Genomic DNA, 20,180 nt, shown 5'->3' with positions numbered 1-20,180 from the left:
TAGTTCAACTGCTGAAAGCAGGTGCACCTATTGAATAGCACAGTCGTTGTTAGAGTTATTTTATTTCAGTGCGAGAATCGGCGGGAATCGCGGGCTGAGCGGCTGTGTAAAGTCCCAGAGACCCAGGTAAGGCCTCAGTGCGAGAATCGGCGGGAATCGCGGGCTGAGCGGCTGTGTAAAGTCCCAGAGACCCAGGTAAGGCCTCAGTGCGAGAATCGGCGGGAATCGCGGGCTGAGCGGCTGTGTAAAGTCCCAGAGACCCAGGTAAGGCCTCAGTGCGAGAATCGGCGGGAATCGCGGGCTGAGCGGCTGTGTAAAGTCCCAGAGACCCAGGTAAGGCCTCAGTGCGAGAATCGGCGGGAATCGCGGGCTGAGCGGCTGTGTAAAGTCCCAGAGACCCAGGTAAGGCCTCAGTGCGAGAATCGGCGGGAATCGCGGGCTGAGCGGCTGTGTAAAGTCCCAGAGACCCAGGTAAGGCCTCAGTGCGAGAATCGGCGGGAATCGCGGGCTGAGCGGCTGTGTAAAGTCCCAGAGACCCAGGTAAGGCCTCAGTGCGAGAATCGGCGGGAATCGCGGGCTGAGCGGCTGTGTACCTCCTACTCATAAAGGCACTGAATTATCATAAATAGGACGTCAGCTTCCACATGCATGCTATTAACACCTCGCTTTACCTCTTTGCCACCAACCTCAGCTCCATGACTGTTGCTGTCTGACATGGATGAGTGAAAACTTTCTCCAGTTTAACACTGGAACAGGTATTAATATATCCAAGTATTAAAAAAACCTATTCAATTGATGTAAATACAAATATTTATTTTAAGACGTCTACTGGACTCCCCGATTGCCTATTCAGGCTGAACCCAACAGTGCACAACCTTTGTGTTCTAAGTGACCTGGAGACCAGGTAAGGCCTCACAGCATCGGCGGGAATCTCGAGCGGCAGAGCGGGGCTATAAAAGGCCCCAGAGACCAGGTAAGGCCTCACAGCGTCGGCGGGAATCTCGAGCGGCAGTGGGGCTATAAAAGGCCCCAGAGGCCAGGGTAAGGCCTCACAGCATCGGCGGGAATCTCGAGCGGCAGAGCGGGGCTATAAAAGGCCCCAGAGACCAGGTAAGGCCTCACAGCGTCGGCGGAATCTCGAGCAGCAGAGCGGGGCTATAAAAGGCCCCAGAGACCAGGTAAGGCCTACCAGTCTCCGAACTCGGAGGGAAGGAGAGAAGTAAAAAGTAATCCAAGTGTGACGTCACCAGAAAGCGGGTAAGTGATTGGTTGGTAAGTATTTCTCTCTTTTTTAAGCTTAAACTCTGTGGTTTATAGTTTCTAAGGTGCAATATTCATCATCTAGAATCGGAGCAGAGGGTATTTAAAAATAATATTAATAAATTTAATTAATTACATAGAATGGGAGATCAGGTGATGTGTTCCTGCTGCAATATGTGGGAGCTGGTGGACACCATTGATGCTCACGGTGATCACATTTGCAGTAAGTGTTGGCTGCTCAAGGAATTCCGGCTCCGTGTTGAAGAGCTGGAGTCCGAGCTTCAAACACTGAGACACATCAGGGAGGGGGAGAGTTACCTGGACTCTGTGTATCACGAGGTATTCACACCAATTAGATGAATTAATTCAGATGTAGTCCGTGGCCAGGGTCAGGATGGTGTGACTCGAAGTGAGGCAGGTACGGGGATCCAGGAGGTAATGTTGGAGGAGCCGCAGCCCTTGCACTTGTCCAACAGGTTCGAGGCTGGGAACAGGGACTGCGGGGAGGATGAGCAAACTGGCCACAGCACCGTGGAGCGGGGGGCCATTCAAGTTGGGGGAGTTAAAAGAAATGTTGTAGTGGTAGGGGATAGTATCGTTAGGGGGATAGATAGAGTTCTTTGCAGCCGAGAGCAAGAGTCCTGAAGGCTGTGTTGCCTGCCCGGTGCCAGGGTTAAGGACATCTCCTCTGGACTGGAGAGAAACTTGGAGGGGGAGGATCCAGTTGTCGTGGTCCATGTTGGTACCAACGACATAGATAGGACAAGGAAGGAGGTTCTGCTGAGGGAGTTTGAGCAGCTAGGGGCCAAATTAAAAAGCAGAACCACAAGGGTAATAATCTCTGGATTATTACCTGAGCCACGAGCGAATTTGGCTAGGACAAATAAAATTAGAGAGTTAAATGCGTGGCTCAAAGACTGGTGTGGGAGAAATGGGTTTTGCTTCCTGGGACACTGGCACCAGTACTGGAGCAGGAGGGAGCTGTTCCATTGGGACGGGCTTCACTTGGCCAGTGCTGGGACTAGAGTCCTGGCGGATCATATAACTAGGGCTGTAGAGAGGGCTTTAAACTAACTGGTGGGGGGGAGGTTCCTAGAGAGCAAATAATAAAAATGACAACAGAGAAGGTCATAGACTTAAGTAGCAGTGGGGAAATTAAAAACCAGAGCATGTCAGGAAGGGGCAGAAGGTATGGAGTAAAAGGTAAAGTAATAAAAAGGGCAAAAGCAGGAACTAAGTCACAAAACATATTTGAAAGTTCTCTATCTGAATGCACGTAGCATTCGTAACAAAATAGATGAGTTAATGGCACAAATAACTACATATGGGTATGATCTTGTGGCCATTACAGAAACATGGCTGCAGGGTGACAATGCCTGGGAATTAAACATACCAGGTTATTTAACGATCAGGAAGGACAGGCAGGAAGGAAGGGGAGGCGGGGTGGCTATGTTAATAAAAGAAGGAATCACTGTAATACAGAGAAATGATATTGGGTCAAAAGATCAGGATAATGAAACAGTTTGGGTGGAGGTAAGGAATAATAAGGGGAAAAAAACACTAGTGGGCGTAGCCTATAGGCCTCCGAACAGTTGCAACTCTGTTGGACGGAGTATCAATCAGGAAATAGTTGAGGCTTGTAATAAGGGAACATCTATAATTATGGGGGATTTTAACTATCATATTAATTGGACAAATCAAATTGGGCAGGGCTGCCTTGAGGATGAGTTCATTGAGTGTATTAGGGATGGGTTTCTTGAGCAGTATGTAACTGAACTGACCAGGGGGCAAGCAACCTTAGATCTGGTCCTGTGTAATGAGACAGGATTAATTAAAAATGTCCTAGTAAAGGATCCCCTTGGAATGAGTGACCATAACATGGTTGAATTCCATATTCAATTAGAGGGTGAGAAGGTTGGATCTCAAACAAGCGTGCTAAGCTTGAATAAAGGAGACTATGAAGGTATGAGAGCGGAATTGAGTAGAGTGGATTGGGAAAATAGATTAAAGGGTAAGACGATACATGATCAGTGGTGTACATTTAAGGAGTTATTTTACAACTTCCAAAAAATATATATTCCACTGAGAAGAAAAGGGTGTAAAAGAAAAAACAGCCATCCGTGGCTAAGTAAAGAAATTAAGGATAGTATTCGACTAAAAACAAGAGCATATAAGGTAGCCAAATCTAGTGGGAGGATAGAGGATTGGGAAAACTTTAAAAGACAGCAAAAAATAACAAAAAGATTGATTAAGAAAGGGAAGCTAGATTATGAAAGTAAATTAGCAAAAAATATAAAAACAGATAGTAAGAGTTTTTATAGTTATATAAAAAGAAAAAGGGTGGCTAAAGTAAATGTTGGTCCCTTAGAGGATGAGACCGGGAAATTAATGGTGGGAAATATGGAGATGGCAAAAACACTGAATGAATATTTTGTATCAGTCTTTACAGTAGAGGACACTAAGAATATCCCAACACTGGACAAACAGGGGGCTATGGGGGGGAGGAGCTAAACACGATCAAAATCACTAAGGAAGTGGTACTCGGTAAAATAATGGGACTCAAGGCGGATAAATCACCTGGACCTGATGGCTTACATCCTAGGGTCTTGAGGGAAGTGGCGGTAGGGATTGTGGATGCATTGGTAATAATTTTCCAAAACTCCCTGGACTCAGCAAAGGTCCCGGCAGACTGGAAAACTGCTAATGTAACACCCTTATTTAAAAAGGGCAGTAGACAGAAGGCTGGAAACTCTCGACCGGTTAGCCTAACATCTGTGGTAGGTAAAATTTTGGAGTCCATTATTAAGGAGACAGTAACAGGACATTTGGATAATCATAATTTAATAGGACAAAGTCAGCATGGTTTTATGAAGGGGAAGTCATGTTTGACAAATTTGCTGGAGTTCTTTGAGGAAGTAACATATAGGGTGGATAAAGGGGTACCAGTGGACGTAGTGTATTTAGACTTCCAAAAGGCATTTGACAAGGTGCCACACAAAAGATTATTGCTTAAGATAAAAAATCACGGGATTGGGGGTAATATTCTGGCATGGATAGAGGATTGGCTATCTAACAGAAGGCAGAGGGTTGGGATAAATGGTTCATTCTCAGACTGGCAATCAGTAACTAGTGGTGTTCCGCAGGGGTCTGTGCTGGGTCCCCAACTCTATACAATCTATATTAACGATTTGGAGGAGGGGACTGAGTGTAACATATCAAAGTTTGCAGATGATACTAAGATGGGAGGGAAAGTAGTGAGTGAGGAGGACATAAAAAACCTGCAAGGGGACATAGACAGGCTAAGTAAGTGGGCAGAGATTTGGCAGATGGAATACAATACTGGAAAGTGTGAGGTTATGCACTTTGGCAGGAAAAATCGTAGAGCAAGTTATTATCTTAATGGCAAGAAACTGGAAAGTACTGAAGTACAAAGGGATCTGGGGGTCCTGGTGCACGAAACTCAAAAGGTTAGTATGCAGGTGCAGCAAGTGATTAAGAAGGCCAATGGCATGTTGGCTTTCATTGCTAGGGGGATAGAATATAAAAATAGGGAGGTATTGCTTCAGTTGTACAAGGTATTGGTGAGACCGCACCTGGAATACTGCGTACAGTTTTGGTGTCCATCCTTAAGAAAGGACATACTTGCTCTCGAGTCAGTACAAAGAAGGTTCACTCGGTTAATCCCAGGGATGAGGGGATGGACATATGAGGAGAGGTTGAGTAGATTGGGACTCATTGGAGTTCAGAAGAATGAGAGGTGATCTTATTGAAACATATAAGATTGTGAAGGGGTTGGATCGGGTGGATGCGGGGAGGATGTTCCCGATGATGGGTGAAACTAGAACTAGGGGGCATAGTCTTAGAATAAGGGGCTGCTCTTTCAAAACTGAGATGAGGAGGAACTACTTCACTCAGAGGGTGGTAGGTCCATGGAATATGCTGCCCCAAAAAGCTGTAGAAGCTACATCATTGCATAAATTTAAAACAGAAATAGACAGTTTCCTAGAAGTAAAGGGAATTAAGGGTTACGGGGAGCGGGCAGGAATTTGGACATGAGTTTAGGTGTGGATCGGTCATGGTCCTGTGGGTAGCGGAGCGGGCCCAGGGGCCGTGTAGCCTGATCCTGCTCCTATTTCGTGTGTCTAATTCTGTTAGATTCAGGAGATGGTTCTGTGATAGTAGATTGGTGGTTAGGATCAGATCAGCCATGATTTTATTGATGGCGGAGCAGGCTCGAGGGGCCGATTGGCCTACTCCTGCTCCTATTTCTTATGTTCTTATGACCTTGCAATGTATCAAACTTTGATTTATTGAGTTACTCTTTAATTTAAATGAACACTTGGAAGGCCAGATACCCACTGATCTCATCAGAGGGTTTACAGTCTTTATGATTCTGAAAGTTCTGGGAATTCTGTGCATGTTAGTTACTTCCACCCACCTGTAATAATAAGATTTTTATTATTCACTTCTTTGAAGCATCAAAATGATATGCTACAGATTTTATTCTGTGGACAAGTCCTTAGTGACTGATGTAATAAAACTCACTACGCACTTGGTTTGAGTATAAAGCAAGGCTTTAATCAACTTGTTTCAGAACATGGAGGTCTAGTTGTACTTCACTAGTTCCTGTCTTACAAAATGTCCCTGGAAAGCTGGGCCCACGCCCGAGTATTTATACTCCTTGGACAGCGCCATCAGCTGGCCGTCCAGCGTTATTTCATGAGTAGTTTCTTTACGATGATGAGATTTATAACAGTGACACTAATGTTAGTACAGTGGAGACTGCATAAGGGAATTGCCCACTTAAGCAAGTGAATTCTCCATGCAGAAATTCTTTTCACATGATTTCCTCTGTTTTCCAGAATATTTAAGTGAACTAAAATATTACCATCTGGAATTCAGTTGAGCCATTGATCCCTATCTGGAAGCTACAATCTTTGCAGTGACTGAAAACGGTTTTCATCATCACAACTGACTGACCAGTCAACTATGTACTGCGAGCATGCATTCATCGCACACTCGGTTTATTCATCGTGCTCTGTGCTCGCTCTTTTCCAGCTGCCCAGGTACAGTTTAGTCAGTTGTGATGTTCAAAACTGCTGGTTTAAAACAACATGGGTAGCAGAAGCATTGAAAAATAGGGAAGAATATAGTCTTGATACGTTTTGCTGGCAAGTGGCCTACTTACTTAAACAGGCTCCGCTGTAATAGTTTCTTAAAATGCCTTTGCAGTGTTTGCAACATTGGTGTCAAATTATTCAAAATCATAAATACTTATGAATGTAATACTGGAGCCAAGAAGATTCATTTGCAATACTCATTGCAAGATGTGCTGTTACCTATTATTGGCTCTTGTAACAATAGTTCACATCTATTACTGTGTAATCAGCAGCTTAAAAATACATGGATTGGGACATAGAAGATAGGGGCAGGAGTAGGCCATTCGGCCCCTCGAGCCCGCTCCGCCATTCAATGCGATCATGGCTGATCATCCAAATTCAGTACCCAGTCCCTGCTTTCTCCCAATATCCCTTGATCCCTTTAGCCTTAAGAAATATATCCAACTCCTTCTTGAATATATTTAATGAATTGGCCTCTACTGCCTTCTGTGGTAGAGAATTCCACAGGTTCACCACTCTCTGGGTGAAGAAATTCCTCCTCATTTCTGTCCTAAATGGCTTACCCCTTATCCTTAGACTGTGACCCCTGGTTCTGGACTCCCCGACCATCGGGAACATCCTTCCTGCATCTAGTCTGTCCAGTCGTGTCAGAATTTTATAAGTTTCAATGAGATCCCCTCTCATTCTTCTAAACTCCAGCGAGTGTAAGCCCAATCGACCCAATCTCTCCTCATACGTCGTTCCTGCCATCCCAGGTATCAGCCTGGTGAATCTTCGCTGAACTCCTTCCATGGCAAGAACATCCTTCCACAGATAAGGCGATCAAAACTGCACACAATACTCAAGGTGTGGTCTCACCAAGGCCCTGTACAACTGCAGCAAGACATCCTTGTTCCTGTACTCAAACCCTCTCGCTACGCAGGCCAACATACCATTTGCCTTCTTAACCGCCTGCTGCACCTGCATGCTTACCTTCAGCGACTGGTGCACAAGGACACCCAGGTCTCGTTGCACTTCCCCTTTTCCCAATCTATTGCCATTCAGATAATAATCTGCCTTCCTGTTTTTGCCACCAAAGTGGATAACCTCACATTTATCCACATTATATTGCATCTGCCATGCTTCTGCCCAATCACCCAACCTGTCCAAATCATCCTGGAGTTTCTCGGCATCCTCCTCACAGCACACACGCCCATCCAGCTTTGTGTCGTCTGTAAACTTTGAGATAGTACATCTAGTTCCCTTGTCTAGATCATTAATATATATTGTGAATAGCTGGGGTCCAAGGACCGATCCCTGCGGTACCCCACTAGTCACTGCCTGCCACTCGGAAAAAGACCCGTTTATTCCAACTCTTTGCTTTTTGTCTGCCAACCAGTTCTCTATCCAAGTCAATACCTTGCCCCCAATCCCATGTGCCTTAACTTTACACGCTAATCTCTTATGCGGGACCTTATCGAATGCCTTCTGAAAGTCCAAATACACCACATCCACTGGTTCTCCCTCATCTATTTTACCAGTTACATCCTCAAAAAATTCCAGTAGGGACAGACAAAACAACCTGTGTAAACATATTTCTCCACATACAATCAGTATGATACCTGGACACGATATCCCAATACAAAGTCACTTTCCATTCATGCACCTTATATGGAACTTCTGATCTAAGGTACATCAGTTTATGCTAGATTGAGTTTTCATGTTTGAATCCAGTTTTTAATATTCACAAATAATTGCTTAGACACTTTCACATCTTGAATGATTTTGTATTCAGTATGTATAATGTTTTCTTTAGATTGAATTGCTGAATATTTAAGTGGGCTGTGGTGTAAAAGGTTAGATGTTTCTGTAAAACGAAAAGGGGCAAGTTAATCTAGTCTGTGCTCAGAGACTGCCCATTCCTTTAGGGAGTGTTCATGTATGCATTATCACTTGTGGTTTTTAAGAATTGTAATCCAGACTTACACAGCTTTTATTTATAAAACATATGAATAAGATATCCTCTGCAAGTATATATTTAATTTATTTTTTAAAAATCCCTGCAGGTTTAGCCAAAATGCTCCACCGATTTCTCCTGCATTATTTTGTATGACTTTTATTGCCAATGTAATTTGATTGCTCCCAACACAATGCAAGACTCACCCTCTTTATCTTGCCCAGAATTTGACAGTCAAAATGAGTAGAATTAGATTTAAAAATGGGACCTAATAAGGACACTTGAAAAGATAACTATAATCTGTCTAGTATCAGTTTAGCTTTCTGTCCCAGTTCTTTCTTTCTTGCCTCTTCTCAGCAAAATAGTGCTAGTGAAATATCTGGTTAAACATCGGTGCTGCTATTTTTGAGTTAATACGTAGTGTTCCTGAATTTTCACAGCTTCCCTACACTACTTGTAATCTTGTACACTTGCTTGTTTGGCTGAATTTCTGGTGCACTGCAATAGATGGTGGTGTCACATGGGGAGGAGCTTCAATATTAACTTTGTTGGGACTCTGTCACATCTTAAAATATACCCCAGTCATTATCTATGTTGTCTCCTTAAACTGTCTGGTGGTTTTCTCATAATTTGAATAATGTCTCCAATGTGAAATCGTCATATCTTTCAATAAACTTCAGGGTCACACTGCTACATAATATTCTGAAAAATCAATGCATGTATTATAGTTATAGGATCAATATTGGGTTTAAATGTCAATTTAGTTAAATTGAAAACATTTGATATACTTTTGTTTTTGGTATTTTAGAGAATGTCCCTGTGGGCCTGTACTAATCCGCTTTGGGGGAAAAGCTAAGGAGTATTCACCAAGAGCTTGGATGCGTTCTTTAATGGGGTATGTTTTGAACTGTTTATTGAAATTATTATTTAATGTAATTAGATTACGCAGCGCATTTTATTTTGCCCCACTTGATGTATTTCACGCTTTATTTTTACTGTGTCAGATTGTCATAGACTACATGATCTTTTTAAGCATATGAATTAATTGTGCCATGGTGTTTTTGGGGAAAAAAAGGAGGCCCTCCTGAATGCTGTGGGTGGGGTGGGGGGGGGGGGGGAAGGAAAGAGATGGCATGCAAGAGAACGTGGTAACCAACTGGTCTAAATCCTTCCACACTGCAGTACAGTTCAAAGTATTTTCTTGAATTCGGCCCAGTCGCACTGCCAGTTATACTTCCTCAAATGCTCTCCCTAGTCCTTCACCAGTGATACCATTGATCTGGCTGTTAACCTTTTAATCTGCCCATGGCACCTTCCCTTAATTAGACTTTGAGATTAGGAACTCCCTGTGAGGTTGAGGGAATTGTATGTATAAACCATTGTTTCACCATTGTGTGTGGGACAGGGCAATATATATGACCATTATAAACGATGAACAGTCTAATTTAATCACATTATTGTATTAAATGTGAGTGAGCTAAAAGTCTGGGAATCACCATGAGGTACACTTGTGCAGTTTAGTGAGTGGGCAGAGATTTGGCAGATGGAATATAATGTTGGAAAGTGTGAGGTTATGCACTTTGGCAGAAAAAATCAAAGAGCAAGTTATTATCTAAATGGAAAGAAACTGCAAAGTGCTACAGTACAAAGGGATCTGGGGGTCCTGGTGCATGAAACACAGAAGGTTAGTATGCAGGTACAGCAGGTGATCAGGAAGGCCTATGGAATCTTGGCTTTTATTGCAAAGGGGGATGGAGTATAAAAGTAGGGAAGTCTTGCTTCAGTTATACAGGGTACTGGTGAGGCCACACCTGGAATACTGCGTACAGTTTTGGTTTCCATATTTAAGAAAAGATATACTTGCTCTCGAGGCGGTTCAGAGAAGGTTCACTCGGTTGATTCCGGAGATGAGGGGGTTGACTTATGAGGAAAGGTTGAGTAGGTTGGGCCTCTACTCATTGGAATTCAGAAGAATGAGAGGCGATCTTATCGAAACATATAAAATTGTGAGGGGGCTTGTTCGGGTGGATGCGGTGAGGATGTTTCCACTGATGGGTGAGACTAGAACTAGGGGGCATAATCTTAGAATAAGGGGCTGCCGTTTCAAAACTGAGATGAGGAGAAACTTCTTCACTCAGAGGGTAGTAAATCTATGGAATTTGCTACCTCAGAGAGCTGTGGAAACTGCGACATTAAATAAATTTAAAACGGAGATAGACAGTTTCCTAGCTGATAAGGGAATTAAGGGTTATGGGAAGCGGGCAGGGAAGTGGACGTGAGTCTAGGTTCGGATCAGCCATGATCCTATTGAATGGCGGATCAGGCCCGAGGGGCCGTATGGCCTACTCCTGCTCCTACTTCTTATGTTCTTATTGTCTACCTTATTCCTTCCTTTTAATATGCAGTGACTACCATCTGCTGGAATTTTGAATGCACTGCATTGGGGAAAGGTTTTTGAAAACTTATTAGCAGAACCGTGCTCAAAATAAATATTTGTCACTCCATGCTTAATTTTTTTTACACTACTACAAAAATGATTACATATATAAATTCTAAATGAATGCAAGTTTGCATTATAATTTTACTTGCGTATGAATTTTATATATTTCCAAGAACAACTTGCATGTATATAGCTCCTTTAACATAGTCACAAGGCACTTCACAAATGAAAATAGGGAAATGGATGCTAAACCATGGAAGAAGAGATTAAGGAAGTGAACAAAAACCTGGTCGAAAAGATGGCTTTGAGAAGGTTTTTAAAAGGAGAAAGAGAAGTGGAAAGGCAGAACAGTTTAGGGAGGGAGTGGCAGAGAATGGCATCTCGTTGACTGACTGCTCCATCACCTTTGATTACTAAATATGGTATTGCGTTATATTGGCACACTAATTGAAGGTCAATCTAGTCAATGCCACCTATTTACAATTGTTCATTTCATATAATTACATATTGATAAAGCATTGAATCAAATTGCAAGAACTGGTTTCATTTCATCAAATGTCAAGAAGTTTAGACCAGTTGTACGAGGCCCCTTGGGTCGGAGCGATCATAATATGATCGAATTCTTCATTAAGATGGAGAATGAAGTAGTTGACTCAGAGACTAGGGTCCTGATTTTAAATAAAGGAAACTACGATGGTCTGAGGCGCGAGTTGAGTAGGATTGATTGGGGAATGTCACTCAAAGGGTTGACGGTGGATAGGCAATGGCAAACATTCAAAGACCGCATGGATGAACTACAGAATTTGTTCATCCCAGTTTGGCATAAAAATAAAACAAAAAAGGTGACTCAACCATGGCTAACAAGGGAAATTAGGGATAGCATAAGATCCAAGGAGAGGACATATAAATTGGCCAGAAAAAGCAGTAAACCTGAGGATTGGGAGCAGTTTAGGATTCAACAAAGGAGGACAAAGGGATTAATTAAGAAAGGGAAAATAGAATATGAGAGTAAGCTTGCAGGGAACATAAAAACTGACTGTAAAAGCTTTTATAGATACGTGAAGTCAAGCGTAGGTCCCTTGCAGTCAGAATCAGGGGAATTTATAATGGGGAACAAAGAAATGGTAGACCAATTAAATACATATTTTGGTTCTGTCTTCACAAAGGGGGACACAAATAACCTCCCAGAGATGTCGGGGAACATAGGGTCTGATGAAAGGGAGGAACTGAAAGAAATCAGTATTTGTAGGGAAATGGTGTTAGGGAAATTGATGGGATTGAAGGCCGATAAATCCCCAGGGCCTGATGATCTATATCCTAGGGTACTTAAGGAGGTGGCCCTAGAAATAGTAGATGCATTGCTGATCATCTTCCAACATTCGATGGAATCTGGAACAGTACCCATGGATTGGAGGGTAGCTAATGTTACCCCACTATTCAAAAAAGGTGGTAGAGAGAAAACGGGGAATTATAGACCGGTAAGCCTGACATCGGTAGTGGGGAAAATGCTAGAGTCCATTATAAAAGATGTAATAGCAGAGCACTTGGAAAACAGTGACAGGATCGGACAAAGTCAACATGGATTTACAAAAGGTAAATCGTGCTTGATTAATCTACTGGAACTTTTTGAGGATGTAACTGGTAAAATAGATAAGGGAGAACCAGTGGATGTGGTGTATTTGGACTTTCAGAAGGCTTTCGATAAGGTCCCGCATAAGAGATTAGCGTGTAAAGTTAAGGCACATTGGATTGGAGGCAAGGTATTGACTTGGATAAAGAACTGGTTGGCAGACAGAAAGCAAAGAGTTGGAATAAACGGGTCTTTTTCCGAGTGGCAGGCAGTGACTAGTGGGGTACCGCAGGGATCGGTCCTTGGACCCCAGCTATTCACAATATATATTAATGATCTGGACAAGGGAACTAGATGTAATATCTCCAAATTTGCAGACGACACAAAGCTGGGTGGGCGTGTGTGCTGTGAGGAGGATGCCGAGAAACTCCAGGATGATTTGGACAGGTTGGGTGATTGGGCAGAAGCATGGCAGATGCAATATAACGTGGATAAATGTGAGGTTATCCACTTTGGTGGCAAAAACAGGAAGGCAGATTATTATCTGAATGGCAATAGATTGGGAGAAGGGGAAGTGCAACGAGACCTGGGTGTCCTTGTGCACCAGTCGCTGAAGGTAAGCATGCAGGTGCAGCAGGCAGTTAAGAAGGCAAATGGTATGTTGGCCTTCGTAGCGAGAGGGTTTGAGTACAGGAGTAAGGATGTCTTGCTGCAGTTGTACAGAGCCTTGGTGAGACCACATCTTGAGTATTGTGTGCAGTTTTGGTCGCCTTATCTGAGGAAGGATGTTCTTGCCATGGAAGGAGTTCAGCGAAGATTCACCAGGCTGATACCTGGGATGGCAGGAATGACGTATGAGGAGAGATTGGGTCGATTGGGCTTGTACTCGCTGGAGTTTAGAAGAATGAGAGGGGATCTCATTGAAACTTATAAAATTCTAACAGGACTGGACAGACTAGATGCAGGATGTTCCCGATGGTCGGGGAGTCCAGAACCAGGGGTCACAGTCTAAGGATAAGGGGTAGGCCATTTAGGACATAAATGAGGAGGAATTTCTTCACCCAGAGAGTGGTGAACCTGTGGAATTCTCTACCACAGAAGGCAGTAGAGGCCAATACATTAAATATATTCAAGAAGGAGTTGGATATATTTCTTAAGGCTAAAGGGATCAAGGGGTATGGGGAGAAAGCAGGGACCGGGTACTGAATTTGGATGATCAGCCATGATCGCATTGAATGGCGGAGCAGGCTCGAGGGGCCGAATGACCGACTCCTGCTCCTATCTTCTATGTTTCTACGTAAGAAAGAACAAATTCTGGCATCAAAAGATGTGATATGTCATAGAGAAGGGGTATCTAAACCATGTCCCCAGACCACATTTTCCATTTGTGGTCCTTTTTTATGAGGCATTATTCTTCTCGAATTTCTCAGGCTTGGTGGTTTGCAAAGGCCTTCTTAATGCTGCTTTTTCATTGGTAGATCATTCCTAAATCCACCAATGACTCGGCAGTGGTGAAGATACCTTTCCAAACCACCAGACGTTGGTAACTCTGGTAGAAGCTAACAGGGCAAGAAATGCAAGCGGGAAACATTAGGATTGGAACCAGGCGAGCAGGTACAGTAAGATTGATCGTCTTTGAAACTGTTGCTTATTGGGTCTGACCAGAAATATGGCTTGCAAAGTGAATAAAACAATTTGACTGGGTGAGTAAATCAAGGAAAATGGGGAACAGATCTGAGACTGGCAGATTGGGAGCTGCACATCAGAGAGGGTGAGTAGTTCAGAGACTGGCACATCCAGAGAAACTGAGTTAGATTAGAGGTTGGCACATCAGAGTGAGTGTAGATCAGAGAGGGCGAGTCGATCAGGGTCAGTACATTGGAGAGGGAGAGTACTACAGGGAGGGGGAGGAGGCAACATAGCAGTTTTAACGTTAAGGAATGTTTAGAAATGATCTTGAATACCATGGTAAGTACCAATGTCAATATAAATTTGTATATTAACTATTGAGTTATGTTATGAGGAAGTAGAAAAGCAAGAATTATTGCCGAAAAGGAGTAAATGAATATAAATGACTTGGCAATTAATTTAGTAAATGAGAAGGCATTGACTAAATTAAATGCTTTTGAGCTTAATGTTTTGTAGCATTCCATGAATTTAGTGTTTTATTTTGTGAGGCTCCGTGACATGCAGGTAAGTGAGCCATTAAGACAAAAAGTCTGGACACCTCTGCTCGAGACTAATCACAAAATTTAAGTTTTAAAAATGTGGATGTATTTAGTATTAACTTGGTTTGGTAAGGTGACTGTTGTATTTCAGTTGATTATTTTAAAATCCCGCTAGGTATGAACTTCCCTTTGACCGACATGACTGGATTGTGAACCGTTGTGGAAGAGAAGTACGATATGTGATTGATTACTATGATGGCGGCGAGGTTGACAAGTCAACGTACCAGTTCACTGCTCTAGATGTGCGTCCAGCTCTGGATTCCTTTACTGCAGTTTGGGACAGAATGAAAGTGGCATGGTGGCGCTGGACCTCATAAATTGTATTTGAATTGTAGTATTTACTGCACATGAACCTATGGATATCATATCTTTAAACATTTTAAAATTAAAACTGAATTACCTATAAATAGCAACTGGACAGGTTCTATGCAACCTGCATTGCCATTGACCAGATTTCTCACATTTAAAAGCTCTGTTAACTATTTAAAACAATTTATGATCAGTTCTGTGCATGCAGTTTGTCATAATACAGACTTGGTGTATGGTTCGTATTATTTATGTTTTGTGTTGTATTCTATACATTTAGTACTTGTAATTGCTGATTAGGAAGGGGTAAAATAATCCATCTTATTCATTTGTGAAGATATTGAAGGACATACTCCAGGAAATTACTTTAGTGAAGCCCTACACCTGAATATTCCAATTTATTAGTTTCAAAAAGTGTTAAAACTTTAATATATTTCATTTTTTGAGTTTGAGTGGCTAGATGGAGTACTGATGATTGCAGCCATTAGACTGTTCCCATGCTGAGTGGGGTAGTGCTTGAAAATTATGGTGCAATGCTAGACGTGAGTCCAGTGCGCTCTCTTCACTTTAGTACTGAGCTGCAGCACTCAAATGGAGGTGGGAATGGACTAATTATAGTAATTGTCCTGATGTACCAGAGAGCTGAAGGAGCTCTGAAAAATAAAAGATACAGCAGCTAAATGTTACATTAGGTTTTGAGTTAGAGTGGGAGGTACTCATTAAGAGTTCCAAAAAACTGCTTTTGCTAGTCTTGATGTATTGTAATTTTTTTTGGAATTCTCCATATCTCCTTTATGGCAGGCAATAGATTTGATATCAATATCTAAAATAGATTATCCCTTGACTACAGTGGATAATGTTGAGAATGACAGAGTTGGTCGAAAGCATGAGGTGATAAACCAAAGTTTCAGTTTTATTTGCATTGCATACACCATCAACATTCTATGTTAGCAAATCTGTCAAGTTCCAAATTATGTTTAAGGTTTGACTTTTTGTTCATTATTGCCTAAATTTATTTTTGGAAGCAAGATGGCTCTTCTGCTTCGACACTGAGGCACTCACTGGCACATGTTATAATATTGTAAATAATTTCTGTATTGGTACTTGAGAGTACTGAAATTTCTGTACAGTGATATTTAATTGCAGAAATGTGATGCAATGGTGGGGGCACCTCTCAATTTGTCCTAAACTCAGCTTCGCACCAGTGTTTCTAAACCACTTCCCGGGCTCAGACTCAATAAAGGAGCGTTTTCATCGAATGATAGCAATTACAGCACCGGAGGAGGCCATTACGGTGCTGGTGCTCTCTCCGGTAACCCTATTTCCCCAGGTCCTTTTATATTCCTCCTTTTCAAATAGTTATTCAATTCTCTTTTTAATGATGTTCTAGAGCAGGGGTGGAGAATTGGGCTGGAGGACAACTTAAGTTTTGGTGAGCCGGTGAGGGCCGCACACAAAATGAATTGTTAACAGGCACCATTAAAATTTGTTATGGCATTTATTGTATAAAGAGCCTTTCATGTTGTTTCCACACTTAATCAAAATAACACTTGTTAACACGCAAACGAACATGATACAGGTTTACCCAAAACTTTTTAGCCGTTGACATTATTATGCCATAATTAAAACTGGTTACTCAACAACTGGTAAAATTTTGTAAAGAAAAAAATGTAAGCAGTTATAAACTTTCAGAAGATATAATTTTAACAATTGTAGATCGAAGATCTGTGTCTTGATTTGTTGAGTTTCATCACAGAAAATGTCTGCTTGCATATAGTATGTTGATCCGAACAGCACAAGCATCGTCCGGGCATGAGCCTTGGTCTTTGGAAAGCTCTGTTCATTGAGAGAGGCGTAAAACCCAGGAAGCGGCACCCATTTGAATTGTTCCGCAAACAATGAGTCACATTACAGGTTGGTGAGCTGGAGTTGCTGGTCTCATGGAGTGTTGTCTATCAAATGTGAATGGTGAGGATACCAACGATAAGTCAATTTCTATCATTCTAAAATCCTGCAACTGGCGAGAAAATTCAGCCTGCAAGTTGAGTAGCGACGACGTGTACTTTCTCAGCTTTTGATCGCAAACAATCTGTTGCAGAGTGGGAAAATGGCTGAGCTGCTTGTTTTCTATCTGACTGGAGGAAAGGAGTAACTTCACCATAAATGACTTGACACTGAAATGCAACTTGTGAGTAGAAGCTCCTTCCCTTGCAGTCTTAAATTCAGTTTGTTCATGTGGCCCATGATATCAACAGGGAATGCAAAATCAGAGAGCCAATCCACTTCGTTCAACTGGAAAATGCAAAAAAAAAATTCATTAATAAAAACCCAATCTCGGCTCTCAGTTCCCACACACTTCAAAGCTTTACCCAAACTAAGCCATCTAGCGTTGGTACGGTACAGAATATCCGTGAGCTCGGATTCAGATTCCTCAAGCAGAGTGTGTTACAAATTGCCTGTGGTTTAATCGTTTTGCTTGAATATAGTTACCACTTTCATAACTGTGTCCACGACATTGCTTAGTTTTGGAACATTTTTACAGAGGACCTCTTGATGAATAACGCAATGTAGAAAAATAATTTTCTGTTCTGGATTTGTTTCTCTGATTTGGCAATGAATTCTTTTCAGTAATCCAACATGTTTGCCTGTCAGATTTGGGCTTCCATCGGTGATCACACATCAATTTTTTCTACTCCACTCCTAATTTTGACATGCACTGATTTACAGCCTCCAATAAATCTTTTCCTGTTGCTGTATCTTTCATTGACTGCATTGATGACAATTCTGTGAGCTCAAAATTTTCAGTGATACCACGAATGAAAATCAACAACTGAGCTGTGTCTTTGACATCACAACTTTCATCGAGTGCCAATGCAAAATGGGAGAAATTGTTTACTTCACTTTTCAACTGCAGGTCCAAGTACTCTTGGCACGTCTCACAATCGTTTGCCATGACAAGCAAATGTTCTTGAACTGCTTTTTCTTGTCTGGGCATAAAATCGCAGCAGATTCAACCATACATTCCTTTATAAATTCTCCTTCAGAGAACAGTTTGCTGTTCTGGGCGATTGTGTGTGCAATCACGTAGCTCATTCTCGTAATTCCATCCTGTGCTGCTGATGGTGTGGTTGTAAAAAGCAAAGTTTTTTCACAAAACTATCAGCTTTCTTTGCAATTTCTTCAGCAGACAAGCTTTTATATTTGGATGCATGTTTACTCTCAAAATGTCGGTTCAAATTGTATTCTTTGAGCACTGCCACACTTTATTTGCAAATTAAGCACACAGCTTTTGGTTAAAAAAATATTTAGAATTCCATTCTTTGTTGAATATTCGGCATTCAGCGTCTACCTTTCTCTTTGATGAGCTCATCAAATGTGGGTTAGGGTTTGAGCGTATTTTTCTGGTATTACTGTAACGTCACATCAGAATCAACGAACTGCAGCAAGGCCCAAATCACGCACACTGTACCCCGGAGAGACGTTTTTGTTATTCACGTGCAGTGGTGATATACACATATGTGTTTTATCTTTTGTTACACCAGTGGTTCACAAACATTTTTGGTTGAAGGACCCCTTTTCAATGGATTAGTGATCACAGACCACCCCCCCCCCCCGATCTAAATTATAATACTATACAATACTCATAATATGAAAGTGCTGCATTTAAAGAGTTAGTTTAATAATGCTTTTAAGAAAACAGGTATTTACTTACTGACGAAGGGTCATTGACCTGAAACATTAACTCTGTTTCTCTCTCCACAGATGCTGCCTGACCTGCTGAGTATTTCCAGCATTTTCTGTTTTTATTTCAATTTCCAGCATCCGCAGTATTTTGCTTTTGTATTTACTTACAGATATCAGATACACAGATTTCCCCCCAATATTGCTTTTGTGTTATTGATTGGGATGAAATAATTATTAATCAATAAATCATTGAAATCAGAACAGTATAAATGTTTGTTTCAGATCAAAGAAAATATTTGATAGGCACGGTAATTGGTAAATGTAATAACCTACCTATACTATGCTCACTGGCACTTTAAACCGCTTCAGTGAATTCTGTTCCAGTGTTGAACACAAAGTCAACAGAAATCAGGAGACAATCAGATGGTTACTTACATAGTAAATCTTTGTGCTGCCCTCACCGCTCCTTCATGCACACCCCTCCTCCTCACGTGGCAGCCGCACTCTGTTCCCGCCTCGCACCAAGCCCGCCTCCGGCCGCTGCTCATTGGCTTACTCTTGAGCACTTCCTGCGGTCATTCATTAAAGGTCTACTCTATCCAGATAAAAGCAGGTAAGCTGATTTCCTTCCCATCTCGAAGTCTCTGAATCTTTAGAATATTTCGTGGACCCCATGGAAAGCCTCTATAGACCTCCGGGGGTCCGCATGCTGGATAAAATCAATTGGCGGGCCAAATATGGCCCCCAGGCCGTACTTTGCCCACTACTCAGTGTCTGCCTCATTGTGGTGGAGAATCTAATAGCCCTTGGTGCAAAAACCAACTTCTCCTTTCTCCCTGGTTTTTCCAATGAGAATCCTCTGTCTGCGTCCCCTTGTTCCCCATTCACCCACGAGTGGAAACAGTCTTTCACTATTTACTCAGTCCCTAGGGTTCACACCTCTTTACTGGCTGCTCCTATCTCAATGCCGTTCACACTCACCAACGCTGCTGCTGCTCCTGGCTCTGCAGGAAATGCTGAGCTGCACCCCCATCGCAGTTTCACTCTCCTCCCCCACCCGAGCCCCAAACCCCTGATACCAGTCTCCTTTCCCCCACCTGAACCCCAATCTCCCGACCACCCCCATTCCTAAGTCTCCCTCTTCCCTCTCGCTCTCATTCCCTGACCTTGCGTCACCCCCGAGGCCCTGACCCCAATTCTCCAGTCTCCCTCTTGCTCCATTCCGTCTCCTCCAACCCCCCAGTCTGCTGTCACTCTCTTGCCAGTCTCCTACTCTTTCACCTGCGAGTCCCTGTTCCCCCTCTTCCAACTCGACCCTTCTCCCCTCCAGATTCCAGCCTGTTTCTCCATCAGCCCGTCCTGTTTCTGGTCATCCCTAAGCAGGAGCTGGCTCTCACTGGGGGAGGGGTGGGGGGCTTTGCTGCAGTGAGAAATTAAAAAGGCAAAATACTCCTGGGCTGCTAGCAGAAGTGCATGGGAGATTCGTGCTCCATTCTTGGAGTGTTGGCAAGCCCTAGTTATGATTTGGGTTGTGTAACAAATAAACTACAGCTGAAATAAAAGCTTTTTTTTGAAGTACTGTAATCAGTATATGTGTTCTCCATGAAAACTTTCATGAGCTCTTCCCCCACAGTTC

At 42.5% G+C, this 20,180-nt stretch overlaps 1 protein-coding gene and 1 long non-coding RNA gene across 2 annotated transcripts in view; one reads left to right on the top strand and one right to left on the bottom strand.

The window, feature by feature from the left end:
- Positions 1–16,575, top strand: part of hccsb (holocytochrome c synthase b) — a 27,284-nt gene extending 10,709 nt beyond the window's left edge. Inside the window, exons 6-7 of the mRNA XM_085983273.1 lie at positions 9,125–9,211; positions 14,670–16,575. Coding sequence (XP_085839399.1) covers positions 9,125–9,211; positions 14,670–14,871 — 289 coding nt within the window. The 3' untranslated portion in view covers positions 14,872–16,575. The remainder of the gene's footprint in view (positions 1–9,124; positions 9,212–14,669) is intronic.
- LOC147122299 (uncharacterized) lies at positions 16,340–20,180 on the bottom strand. The gene is made up of 2 exons (XR_015077723.1): positions 18,980–20,180; positions 16,340–17,152 (listed from the first exon to the last, which is right to left on the bottom strand). It is a non-coding gene; the product is annotated as an uncharacterized LOC147122299 (long non-coding RNA).

Source organism: Somniosus microcephalus, chromosome 3, assembly GCF_052327205.1.
Source record: "Somniosus microcephalus isolate GS21.2 chromosome 3, FLI_Smic_1.0, whole genome shotgun sequence".
Lineage (NCBI taxonomy): Eukaryota > Metazoa > Chordata > Chondrichthyes > Squaliformes > Somniosidae > Somniosus > Somniosus microcephalus.
This window is presented reverse-complemented; position numbering and strand designations above follow the sequence as displayed.